This window comes from Pyxicephalus adspersus, chromosome 6 (genome assembly GCF_032062135.1).
Source record: "Pyxicephalus adspersus chromosome 6, UCB_Pads_2.0, whole genome shotgun sequence".
Lineage (NCBI taxonomy): Eukaryota > Metazoa > Chordata > Amphibia > Anura > Pyxicephalidae > Pyxicephalus > Pyxicephalus adspersus.
In genome coordinates this window covers 30,404,156-30,417,956 of record NC_092863.1, presented here as the reverse complement: position 1 = coordinate 30,417,956, position 13,801 = coordinate 30,404,156, and the positions used below count along the sequence as shown (strand labels likewise).

Here is a 13,801-nt window from a genome sequence, read left to right as displayed (position 1 = left end):
AATATAAAAGTTATTTTTTTACAATTCTTTGGGCTATTGCGTGATTTGTGATGCAGTGTTCACTTTCGCTAAGTAACTATCCCCAGACAGAGTCGCAGGATAAAGTAAACCTACACTTTTACTGAGGGGTAAAAAATGTTTTTCAGGTCATTTCTTTGTGCTGAAAGCTTTAGGTAAAGTAAAAATACCCTCTTAAGTAGCTATATAATATATGTTTTCTCAGATATTTATATAATAACGTGCACAGGCTAATTATAATAAGCAATCATGTTTCACTTAAATGAAGAAATGGTTATGTTGCACTTTGCCCTTTGCTCATTATTATGTTCTGATCATCCTATTGATTTGTTTTCGGAATGCATGCAATGCTGAATATGTCCATAAGGGGTCAGCCTTAAAACATTTGTTGTATGCTGCTCTGAAGCCACGTGCGGTGAATCTTTTTGTTACATCTTTTTCTGACTACTTTACAAGTCACCCTTGTTCTAGCGCTGGATAGAAACTTTATACCACATTGTCCTGTCTATCTATTCAAATACTAATTGACCTTGTAAAGTGTCAGACCACAGAACGTGCACATGTAGAGTTAAGTTACATGTTCCAAAGCTAGAGGCTATTTTTTATTTTTATTTTTTTTAATAGTGGTATTGATCTTTCAGGCAAAAAAGACCTTCCAACACCATGGTAGTTTTGTTTTATATTTGTGTAATAAGGTACATTGAACTTTAAGGAAGCAGAATGTTAATTTGGATTAGGCACACTGCTCTGCATGTATTGTCCTGGGATTTGTGGAATACCACTGGTGTGAATAGGAAATAAAGGTTTGTGTATGTATATTTATTTGTGTCCCACTCTTGTCGGTTTGTTTCAGACGATTTTACATCCTGATCGCTTTTCAGTAATCTTTCCCTTTTGTGAAGAGTAGTGAGTTGCACGCTAGCTGTTTTCCCTTAAAGTTTAATTTAAATTTTGCCTGGGAAGGAATTATGCTCTGCATCTCCAGTACATATGGTTAGACTTAGGGTTTGTAAACGAAGATGGACTGCTGTTTAAAGTATGGTTACAATTACATACTCTGTATGTCTACTTGTACGTTATCAAATACAGATTTACGATGCAACAAACACAACAAGTCATGCTCTTAGTAATGAACTTTCAATTTATGAGTTATGTTAAACAAAAAATAAACTTAGTTTTGTTCTCGATTAGTCAAAACAAATACAGTTTTGAGTTTTCATTAATGATTAGGTTCTCTGATATTAGGTCTTATTGCATTGTACAGAAAACAAAGCAACCAGATCCATGATTTAGGTGAAAATGGGTGTCCAGCTCATCAACCTTGAAAGTGTACACCTAGTGGCATGTCACAGAGTAGCATATTTGCCACTGGTTTGACAGATCAATAATGCACAAAAATCAAAAGATCCAAATACAAATTACTTTTCACCTGTAAAAAAAGGGGGAGGGGGTGGAAAAAACAGATTGAGACCATGTAATTTTTTTTTTTTTAACCTCTCTAGCATTTTAATTCCGTCCAAATTTCTATGCAAAAAGCATTACTTTTTTTTTGTCCAATATTTAACAAATTTAATAATAAACTTTAAAAATACACAAAAATATGTTTAAAAAAAAAAGAGCAAATGGGTGAGGTAAGTGGGGTTTTTTTTACGTTACAGCTACCCCGAGTGTGACTCGGGATTACCGCTTTTTGCAGGTAAAATCCACCCCAAGTCCCACTCAGGAATACCGCTAGGGGGAATAATTAAATGTTTTATTAATAACTAGTAATGTCTTTATTCACTTTTTTTTATATTGCCATTTCTTTTGCAGTGATGGCTGCTTTTTGTACTCTAGGTTTTGTGGTGGTGTGGTGGTGGGGAGTTGCTCTAGGCAGCAGGGATGAAATAGTTCACAATAAGAGGCAGAAACGCTTTATGTCAACTTAAAAAGTCCAGGCTCCTTGTGGTGGTGGGGAGTTGCTCTAGGCAGCAGGGATGAAATAGTTCACAATAAGAGGCAGAAACGCTTTATGTCAACTTAAAAAGTCCAGGCTCCTGCCTGCAGGCTTTATTGTCACAGCCAATTAGAACAAAAAACAAAACAATGGCTTGGCAACTAGCTGCCTCACTTCAGGTATGCTATCTCTCTGTCCACTTGTGGTACACAGTTCATGCAAATGTGGTAAACAGAATCCACCCACAGTTCATGCAGTCTTGGTAAGCTCAGTCCAAAATCTCCTCTCCAGCTCTAGGAAACCTATGGCATAATCTCTCTGGACAGCCGGCAACTGTCTGCCCTTGTGAAATACCTGAGCTCCTGCTAAGGAGTAAACCCCGGACATGGACCGAGTGACCAAGGAACCGTCCCTTCACTTTCCTTGACCGGCTCCTGGGCCCTCAACACCGGCTCTTGCCCTAAGCTGCATAACAAAGTAGCACATACTTTGCTTCCCCTGGAGCCCTTATAACCAAAGAACCACCCCCAGTCTGGGTGCTATATATTTACCATCCAGCACTTTTCCCTTCAAATACTGGGACACTCTGTCACAGTTTATACTCTAAAAATAATTTTTCTGTTTTCCTTCAGGTAAAAGTAGGTATCTCAGTTTTATATTCAAAGATATATGGTAGAGTAGTTTAAAGTACTGAAAGGGAGGCATGTTAAAAAACAGCAATTAGCATTTGATGCATTAATGCAACACATAAATTTCATAGCTTTTCCTGTGAATCTGATAAAAAGCGAGAAAAGATGTCTTATTGCACATACAAAATTTGGTTTTGCACATCCTTAATAATGTACACATGTATAGATGATTTATATTGTAAATTAAGCGGTCTGTTTCTTCCTTAACACTTGTACTCTTATCTGAGAATCCCTTTAAAATCCTCCACAATATTCCAGTGTCAACCCTTTTTTATAGTGTTAGACACATTTTTCGGTGTTCACTCACTTCACTGTGCATGTCACTCATGCACAGGGAAGGTGCTCTGATATGCCAGAGAGCTGTGTATGTTCAAAGATACCTGGAGGAAAGCAGTCTTAAAAAAGTGGAAGCTGACAGCATATGTCTACTGCCTTATAGCACTGGTTCTTTCTACATTGTACTCCTTTTATATGGATTTAATTTTATTTAGTGTCATTCAGAAAGTTGATTGATGTATAGAAAGAGAACCTTTAAACTGTTGCCATAAAAATAGCCAATTACAGTTCTGCAGTGTGTACCAGACTACTTGTCCATTTATAATTATCCACTTGTGTGACTATTTGATACTAGTGTCAAATTTCTATAGCTTTGTGTATAATTCTGCAATAGAAAATGCCACATGTAGAAAGCTGAATTGGAAAACTTTACTTCTGTTATAAACATGGTTAAATTACAGTTTTAACTTCATGATCTGACAAACAGTCCTAACCTGTAGTTTTACTTTGAAACCCAATACATTTTTTCCTTCATATTAAATCATTTACAGGGATCACCATTCCTCTCACAACAGTTAATGCATCTTAAAGGATCTTTGATAAGCTTCTGCATTCCCCATCAGAGCAGTTCAGGCAATTGAAGTGAAGTCATTTTTATTTTCGCCATGTGCTTACTAGGAAGTAACTGATTGAAAATACAGCTTTCCTACTACTTCTAATTTACATTTTGGCAAGGAGTTAGAAGGATGTTTGCCATTAGTAAGCTCCTCACTTCTGAGCAGTCGGAATTTCTAGAATCTGTCATGTTTAGTAAAGTGTGTATAAAATGTATTTAGTAGGTGCCCAAAATAGTATTACATATCCTCAAAAAAGGAATACTAGTGCTCCCCCCCCCCAAGATGTACTACTGTGTAGATGTACTTAACTGTATTTAGTCACCCCCTATAAAAAAAGGTTACCATTGCAACACATTGGTTTACTTATTCTCCAACCAAACGCCTGCACAAGTGTTTGCAAACACCTAGCAGTCACTGCCTGTTGCCTCCCTCATGCACATGTTAGTACAGTCTATAGGCAACTGCTATTTTGAACAAAGTGTTGATGGAGAGGTGAACTAAAATTCCTAGCATGTTCCCCAAACTAACTTGTGGCTTTGAATCTTCCACTGCCAACATGCTACATGGTTGCATTTCAGTTTTCTTGTAAGAGGTCTGTCTCTTATTGTTCATTCTCTGTGATCTTACAGTATAGCATATCTTTTTATTAGTCAAGTACAGCTGTGTTGCTCTGGGGCAGAGTTATTATTTTTATTTATATATGACTGAAACCATGTGTGCAGATCTGTGCAATCTAAACCCAGAAACATACTTTAATATACATGGATACTGATCCTGTGTGGGGAGAAAAGTGAAGCAAGGGGAGCAAGAGCGCTGCCAAAAACTTAAAACTTTAGCTATTACAAAGACTATGACTTGTGCTGCCCCTTTTCGCTTTGTACACCTAAAAGGAAAATCCAGTAAAGGATTGTTTTTTTAACGAGAAGATGATTATAGTCTTAAGTAATATCCTTTTTATGTATTTGTGGATGCATACAGTGTTGATGCATTTTTGCATTCTCCCTAATCGACTAACCAGTCCTGGGAAGGGTGAAAGAGACATTATAAATAAAATTAAATCTTTGTGTTTTTTAGAAACAGTATTAAAATAAACCTTTACCCATTCAGAGCAAAGAAACAGGTTGGTTTTAAACCTGGTACCTCCGCAGCAAATGTTCTAGCGCTTTACTGCTTTCATTCCTCCACCACTGTATTTGGCCACCTAATACTACTGCTGCTTTTCTTGCATTGCCAAAGCACAGATTTTCTTTAAAGTTTCTGTTAAGCTAGTCAAATTGTTAGCAGCCTGATACTACACAACTTTAGATCTATCAAACTGTAATGACAGCCTACTTATATACTCAAGTATAAACATAGGGCACAAAATGTGGCAAAAATGTGGTTTACTAAATTGTAATCCATAGAAATGCTAATAAAGTAATGTAAATAAATACATCCATAGTGTGAAATTGTATTTTTTTCTCCTCTTTTTAAATAAATTAAAATAATCAAAGGGGGTCATTCTGTGTATAGTTTGTTACACACTGTGTATTAGTACACATCGCCATCTACTGGTGTTAGTATAAATAAGGAGAATCTTTTCTAATGGCATATTGACAGAATAAAATCTTGGTATATACCCAACTGTATATGATAAATATAAATTGTGCTGATGCTAACTGGACTTTGCGTTTCCAGGGATGAAGCTGCATGCTTTGCAATTCAGAAGGGGCTGCAGGCATCGAGAAGTAGCATCAAGTACTTTAAACACAATGATATGAATGACTTGGAGAGATTGTTAAAGGAGCAGGAAGTGGAAGACCAAAAGGTAAATTTTTATAGAAAATATCAAATTCATTCAAAATACAACGAGTAAACAAAACAAGACAAATGCTTTCCTTGGAATACTAGTAGTGTAAAAACTTTGGAAAACTGGCCATTTGAGTATATAGCAAATGTAAAGGCAACATGCTTATATATGGAACTGGACATATAAATACTTGTAGTATTTGACACTCTACAGTGTGTGGACCTTTGGGGTGAATGAATTCCCACCAGAGTCACATGGTAGCACATAACATGTGTTGGAAGCCATTTTATGTGTTAATGTTTTTAGTTGTCGTATTGAATCAAAAAAAAAATTGCTTTATTGACTTTTTTTTTAAGTTGTTTCCCTTAGCTGTAAAATCATTTCTCTATGGGTAAAGCCCAGAAGAAAATGGCAGATCCTGCACTTGCTGCACTATATATTCCTGTATCTTTAGAGATTTTCATTACCCACAAAAATGTGTTTTTTGTTTTTTTTAATCTTTTGGTTATTATAATAAATTATGTGCAAAAATGTCACTTAATAATACTCTGCTTCCAAAATAAGGTCACACAGCAAGTTCTTTGTGTATAAATAATTATTAGTCATCCAATATCTTCTCCTATATCCTATATTTTAACATTACTAAGCTTACTCTGTCATGGTTTCTCCTGTCATATATTCTGTCTCCCCTCTCCCCCTTATTTTGTTTTCTCTTTGTGATCAATTTAATAGTTTTGTCTGTGCTAGCAAGTTTATTTACAACAATGACCTTTTGAAATCAAATTCTAGGTTAAGTGTGAGTTCATAAATGTAGAAGACTTTGTACTGGCAAGTTTGTTGACATAGGAAATAATTTTGAAGCAATCTGTATGTTCATAGTTGTTCCATGGGGAAAAATGATCTTTTATGGAAACCTTTATATTAAACACAACTTGAACTGATGTCAGTTTATAGCAAGACTTTCAGCTAAATCATGTATCCATGTAAATTTCACTTGCGGCAATATATGATAATTATTTGACTACTTTACAACGCTAGAAAAATGAGGCCTAGTAACCTCAACTGGCCAATAAAAGTAGAAGTAATAATAACTTCTTTGGATACAAGGTCATTCTCTTTTTAATGTGGTGTAACAAATTGCATACAAATGGAACATGAGGATTTAATGTACATGACTCCAGTAAAGAAGTAAATTATCCCACTAGGTAAAGAGCTTTTTGCCTCAAATGCTGAGATTTAAATAAAATCTCTATCTATACATTATATAGAAAACTGCTATCAATTTTTTATCTTTCCTTTGCAGCAAAAAGTATAACCAAAGTAGTGATGGCCTACTGGCCCACACTGAGAGGGATCACACACATGTTCTTGTAAAGTTTACGGGTAACAGATTTGAGTAATTACTGGCGTTCCTGTGTATGGGCCAGTGCCCAGGAGAGCGATGTTTAGATGGAAAAGAACTTTGACAAAGTAAATATAACAAACAATCTGATTTATTGCCATTTCTGCACTCCCTCCCCTTTTTGGCTTTTGCAAGATGGCTTTAGAAACCTACTTTGCCAAGAACATGGTGTTGCATGAAAAATTGCCACACTGATGTATATTGGGAAAGCTTCACGTTGTTTGCGGCTGACAAAAATGTACATGACCCAACATGGGAATAGTAAACCGTGAAACAGGAAAAATGTGCGACAGATTACAAAATAAACATGGAAGGAATGGCCAATAATAGGAGCGTGTGTCTCCTTAGAGTATCGGGCAGTGAATATAATAAAATATTGTAGCGCTTGTCTGTTTTATTGTGATTTTGTGCTGTTTAACCCCAAGTTTCTTGTTTAATAATCAGAATCCACGCAAGGCCAGAGTGACGAGAAGATTTATCGTTGTTGAAGGACTGTATATTAACACGGGTGATATATGCCCTCTTCCACAACTGGTATGTCAGTAATATGTCTAGATTACAGAATGTTTTATGTCTATTGTTTATCTGGGATACAGGGGGTGTGTTAAATTATGTATATGTGTGTGGCCGGGAGGGGATGAGGGGTGTTTTGAAAGACAAGACTTCATAAATGTGGCTGTCATTGTTTCGGTTCGCTGTGGGCCTATTTGAATTTGCCCCTGTGTACTAGAAGGAACGCACATTAGGTGTTTCATAAAGGAATGAGAAACCTTTTTGTATTTGGGATATGCCCTGAAAAATGTCAAGGTTATATTTAGGGGTTTACCTTGAGATTTCCTTTAAATAATTTGACAGAAACCATTACATGTATGTTCTGAAATAATCCAAAACGAACAATATTGTATTTGTAATGTACTTTGGTTCTAATTACTAGCAGTATTCATGGTCTGCTTTACTTGGAAGGCAATTTAATAATTTTTATCCTAAATCCCTTAAGAACAAAGGATACCTTCTTACATTAGGTACCCAATTTTAAGCTGTTTTTTTCTAATAGATTCAGGCATGTGTGGTACAAGTTTTATCCACCACTGCCGTGTAAGCTGTCCAAGAGTACAAACTTTTTTTTTTTTTTTTTAATAAACTATAATGTAAACCAGCACATGCATGTCATGGTGGTAGCTTAGCTGTATCTTATTATTCTCATTATTCTTTAGTGGAGAAATCGCGGTCCCCCTAAACATTCGTCTGTAAATTGCAGGTTGAGTTGAAGTACAAATACAAAGTAAGAATATTCCTGGAGGAAAGTCTTTCATTTGGAGTACTAGGAGAACACGGCCGTGGAGTAACTGAACATTTTGGAATTAATGTAAGTGTGCTGTGAAGAAAGGTTGCCTAGTGTAAATTAACGTATATTAGTTAAAGATTAACCTTACGTAATTTGTCCGTTTTTAAACATCTTGCCTGAGGCATGTACAGAGGGGAAATTAACTTTTGTTCCACAACCAACCACTGGACGTCCCAAATCCTGACCTGTGTGAGTGATATTTTAATTTCAAGCACAAGATTTTACTGTAAAAAAATGAAATGTACTTTTTATTTTAACACATTTATTTTTGCACATTTTAAATGCATTTTTGACATGGGATGATAAAGCTTTTAAAAAAGCCAGTAATAATCCAAATATATATATATGTGTTTGTGTGTGTGTGTGTAATGATCAAAAGAGTGACTGGTCTGAAAGTGAAAATAATGTAATATTAAACTTCAGCTTCTTGAAATCTAGCACAGTTTAATAAAAAGGTTGAATAATAAAAGGAGGAAAATGGTAGGTACAAAAATGTAGTCTTTTTATGTAATAATATTTTCTAGAAGAGACGTTGAATGAGAAACCATTACTTTTAAAATGTGTCCCAGGCAATAACAAAGTAGAAGTATTTCAAATTAAAGAGCATGACTTCATTTTTCTTTCAGCAAGGGAAATTGATATTAATTTTATGGCTATTAAATTGCTTTTCAGTCCATTTGTGTTCTCATGCAGAGTAGTGTAAACCAATGTATGCCTTGAAATGTGCTAGAAAACTAGTTCAGTGTTCTTTGGAATTTTAACACAAAACAGTCATTATTTAACGAATGAACCTTAGTTATAAATCCTTACTAAGCGTAGGTAAGCGATGGGGTCTCCAAAAGGAGTGTTCTATAAATCTGTAATCCAAGGCTGCCAGCCTTGATCCCTAGCCAATTAAAACTGATTTATAGGTATTATTTGCAGAAGAAAGCTTCCGGTCCAATGGCACTGTCACAAATTTGCTTTTCGGAAGCCTGTATTGGGCCCTTTTTTTTTAAATTTTTTTATTTCATAGATCTTCTGTAAATTTAAGTGCTCTTTTGTTTCCAGTGTATTAATAACTAAGTAACTATTGAATTAAAAATTAACAGAAATGTATGTTAATAACTTTCCCTATTCCTTATCTGGCATTAAAGGAATTTTCCCTGTCTAAATTTATATTCCCAGATTACTTGACTAATAGTCTGACTTTTGTTCATGTGACATGCAACAGAATTCAGAGCACAAGCTTTGTATTAAAAGTAGATCAGATTTGAATAAAAAAGAGATGTACTCTTATTAAACAGTTCATTGTATTAAACTATCAACTTTTTTTCCTTTTATTTCTTTAGATTGATGACATTGATTTAATCAGTGCAAACATGGAGAATGCTTTAGCTTCTATCGGAGGTTTTTGCTGTGGCCGATCATTTGTTATTGATCACCAGGTTTGTGTTCATTTTGTACTTTGCTACAAGTACACAGAAATAATTTTAGTACATAATAAATAATTTAATTTAACACACAATGAGAGGATTTATTTCTTTTTTGCCCTGGATATACAGTCATGAGAAAAAGAAAGTACACGCCCCTAAAGCCTGGCACATTCAAGTGTGTAAACACACAGCCATAGGGGCAAGAAATCTGTTTTGCTATGGCTTCTAAAGTTCTCTTTTAATAAGTTAACAGTAATGAGAGACACCATAGTAGAAATTAAAAAAATTATATTAATGGATGGTGGGTCCCTGCTGCCCCTGTGGCATTCTTTCTATCCTAGTAGCCAAAGAAACAAATATTTTTAACCAGTTACCTGGGGTTCTTAGTATGTGTACTTTATAAAGGGATTGTATGAATAGCTTATTCCTAAATATCAAGAAAAGGGACTGTAAACATAACTGGGCAGCTTCTTAAACCTCAGGATTGTGAATTTGCAAAACTTGACTTTGATGTTCAAACTTTAATTGTTGCAGAGACTTTCTGGACAAGGCTACTGCTTCTCAGCCTCTCTGCCTCCTTTGTTAGCTTCAGCCGCCATTGAAGGTCTTAACATTATGGAGGAAAACACAGGTACCTTTTTAATTGTAATATATTTCTATTGGTGCATAATGCCAAAAACATTAAATTATTTACAAGTTGTTTCAGTTTCTTAACCACAGTGATTAGTCATTATTGTATATCATGAACCAGTTAAGAATAGAAAAATTGAGGCGTCTGTTGTGGACCACTTCTGAAAATTATCTGCTTCTGAAAGTTGCATTGCTGCCGTGTTACTTTGTTCTTTTGAGCCATTCTAGGTTTTTTGGCTGCAATACTTGTTCATGGTCCTTGATTAGGAATATAAGTGTAATTATGCAGCTCAATTATTCATTAATACAATCCAATGGATTTTCAATGCCAACACTAAAGCATGTCCATTTCATCAGGTGTCTATTAGTATCTTGTAGTTCCTGTAAAGCTGACAACAAGCATGCTGATAGAAAGCAGAGAATGACAGAGAACTAAGCTTATCACAGTTCTTCCTGTTTCACTGTCCTGTCAATCTGGGTTGGATCCCAGATGGCTCAGAGGAAGTGGATTGCATGATGCTGCCCATCAGGCTAAGGACTTCCTACAGTGGAAAACAAAGTAAAAAAATATCAGGATTGAATATGAATATTGCAGCTCAATTTTTTGTTATCTTTACCTTTAAATAGGCTTTTTATTTAATTTCAATATATTTGACTGGAGTTTTGCTTTAACTTCTAAATCCTACATTACTCCCATTTGATTGGCTATAGATTTATTTTGTTGGAAATTAAAAATTAAAACTATAAAACTTATGCTAAACATATATCAACCGATCCTATTGCATTTCTTCAGAATGAACAGAAATCAATGGTTAGTGTATAATCTTATCGATTAATGATACAGCTCCAGCCAGAACATTTTATTTTGATGTGGATAAAACAGAGACCTGTTGAAGCTCCTGAGATTCAGGGAACTGGACAGTTAGGCTCTGACAAACAGGCCTTCAGACAAAACACATTTTCATTAGTGTGTAGAATGGCACAAACTTCTAAAACATTTTAAATTCTCTCTGTGCATTCTTGTTCTGCTTACAACCACACGCCTATTTCTTTTTCTGGCCTCAATGGTACAGGAAGTGTGGTAAATTCCCTGCTTTATACATGTTTTGCAGTGAGCATGTGCAGTCACCCTAAGACAGTAGGTGTTTAACTGTCAGAATCGACCTCTGAAAATAAATAATGCAGTTGCCACAATTTAAGGAATATATAGTAAGCTGAAACAATACTGTATGTAGACTTCCTAGAGAATTAACCTTCCTGGCGGTCTAATTATGTCAGTACTTTTATGTCGAAAACGGGACATTGTTTTGCTTGGAAATTGTTGTTTAATATTTTAGGCCTGTAATTCTTAAGAAAAACTCCTGGTGATGATAACGTTTGAAACACAAATGATAAATTATAATATAATTATAAAAAATAATGAAAAAATATAATAATTTAATTTAATAATTTTATTTAAAAAAAATTGTCTAAACAAGGGTACACTAATAGATAAACCTTTGGATTTATAACTTTATCACTGTGATCAATGTTTTAAAAGCAGATTGCAATGTAATCTGCTTTTTAAATTTCCTGCCGGGCCAAGCCTCCCCAGCGTACCGACGCTTTGGCTCGGGGTTACCTCTTTTGGTACATAAAATTCACCTCGAGCCACACTCGGGAATACCGCCAAGGCGGGTAATATATATAATTTTTTATGTCCGTGTTGTCAGGGCATTCTGTAACATCACATGCGATTTGTTCTTTAAACAGAAGTCTTCCACACCTTGAGAATGAAGTGCAAGCGTATTCACAAAGCATTGCAACGGTGAGTGTACGCTGCTGTTTCATGTATATCAATTCCTTTTGGTTGATATGTGGTCATATTTTGAAAGTTGGCTAATAGTTGACTAATAACTTTTTTTCTTTTAAATACTTTTTACTAATCCTTTTTATAAGGAAGGGCGCTTGTTAAATCAGTGCTGTTATTTTAGCTGGAGGGGTAAAGGGTAGTTCTGAAATTACTGCCATGTCCCCCTGTCCTTCTGTTCTTTTATTTTATTCATTATGTTTTTTTTGTTTTTTTTTCACTGCCTATGATTAAGCCACATATCTTTGGGAGATTGATGACACTAGTCAACACTAATAATAGAAGTGTCTTGACATATTATAATTAGCTCATGTTCTCTTCTCCCAAATTTATAATGTAAAAAAAATGTTGTATATTTAAACTCTACATATTTGTTTTGGAAACAAAACATTCTGACCTTCTGTCCAGTTTTAGCACCTTTCTATTTTACATGTTTACACCTTCTGTTATCTGACAGCACAATGAACCTAGATTCCAGGCAAGTGATTGTATTTTCTTTTGAACTAAAAGTAAGATCATCTGTGTAAGTGGTCTTCTCCTATTGAGATTGTTTTGGCTCAGGACCTTAGGCAACTGCAGCCTTCACAAGAAATGTGGCAGATGTCTCTCTCCAATCTCCTGTGACCCACCGAAAACCTCCAGCAATCCTCTCCTAGCTGTCTCTAATTTTCCTTGAGCTTCATTAAAACACACAGGATTGCCTGGAGGTAGTGGGAAACTTTAAAATGCTTATAGCAATAATGGCGCAGCCGTATTGTTCTCCTATTTAAGCCTGCTGGTGAGGTCACTGTTCAGTCATTATCACATCCTTCTGACTTTTTGTTTTATTCTCTAATCATTACAATTTTACACAATAAGGGAGTACAGCAGCAAAAACTGTAAAGCTCAAGAAAAAAAATGACTTGCTTGTGTGAAAACCAATCCAGTGGAAGATGCCGCAATTTATTTTCTTCAAAATTTTTGTCAAAAGGAAAAAATAAAGAAAACTTAGTGTGCAAAGGTTGTTGCTTTGTTTTTTTTTTTCCTCTGTAAATTATCCTGTGTCTGTTTTATTCAGTACTCAGGGCTTGAAAGTTGTTGGAGAGAGCATCTCCCCTGCATTTCATCTGCAGTTAGAGAAAAGCACCGGATGCCGGGAAAAAGATGTAAAACTCCTACAAGATATTGTGGATTATGTAAGTGCTATAAATGACCATTGATTTACACTCTGATTTAATGTAAACTCCCACATATGTACAATGACAAAGTATTATAATAACTGACACTAATCATTGCCAGATCCAGCAGACTTTTCCTTGACCCTTTCAACCATGTCCTTTGAGACTAGTGTTGTGATTTTACACAGAAATACCCTTGCCATAGGATGATGAAATATGATCCCTCTCCCGTGACATAGGCTGTATTTTCTGTGTCATACTGTGGTTTTCCTTAATAAATCGTTCAGCTAAATCATTGCTAACTTCAGTTAGGAATGAAGATCAGTGCATACCCCCAACCATGTTTAAGGTTGAAACTGGGTATAATGAGGATTAATGTGAAAGTGAGTTTAGTGTGATCATTACTCCCCAAAAGAGAACAACCTAAAATTTCAAAGCCCTAGTCTCTGTACAGTATATATCCAGCCCATAGAGGATGCACCAGCCGCCGCCATCTTTAATTTTTTTTTTACGGTCTCTTGACACGTCATCCTGTGTCAGTGTGCAGGTGCAAAATTGGGTGGCGTTGCGCACTGTAAAGGTGGGAAAAAATAAGAGCTGATCTCACTGCACTTACATAAGATCAGCATTACTTTCACTTAATAGTAAAATTGCCGTAATCTCGGACAATGTTTTATT

The 13,801-nt window shown here is 35.4% G+C and overlaps 1 protein-coding gene across 1 annotated transcript in view; it reads left to right on the top strand.

Moving 5' to 3' along the window:
- Nucleotides 1–13,801, top strand: part of SPTLC1 (serine palmitoyltransferase long chain base subunit 1) — a gene marked incomplete in the record, with an annotated part of 26,978 nt that overhangs the window by 6,731 nt on the left and 6,446 nt on the right. Inside the window, 7 exon segments of the mRNA XM_072415053.1 lie at nucleotides 5,214–5,343; nucleotides 7,172–7,261; nucleotides 7,986–8,093; nucleotides 9,404–9,499; nucleotides 10,022–10,118; nucleotides 11,870–11,924; nucleotides 13,024–13,141. Coding sequence (XP_072271154.1) covers nucleotides 5,214–5,343; nucleotides 7,172–7,261; nucleotides 7,986–8,093; nucleotides 9,404–9,499; nucleotides 10,022–10,118; nucleotides 11,870–11,924; nucleotides 13,024–13,141 — 694 coding nt within the window.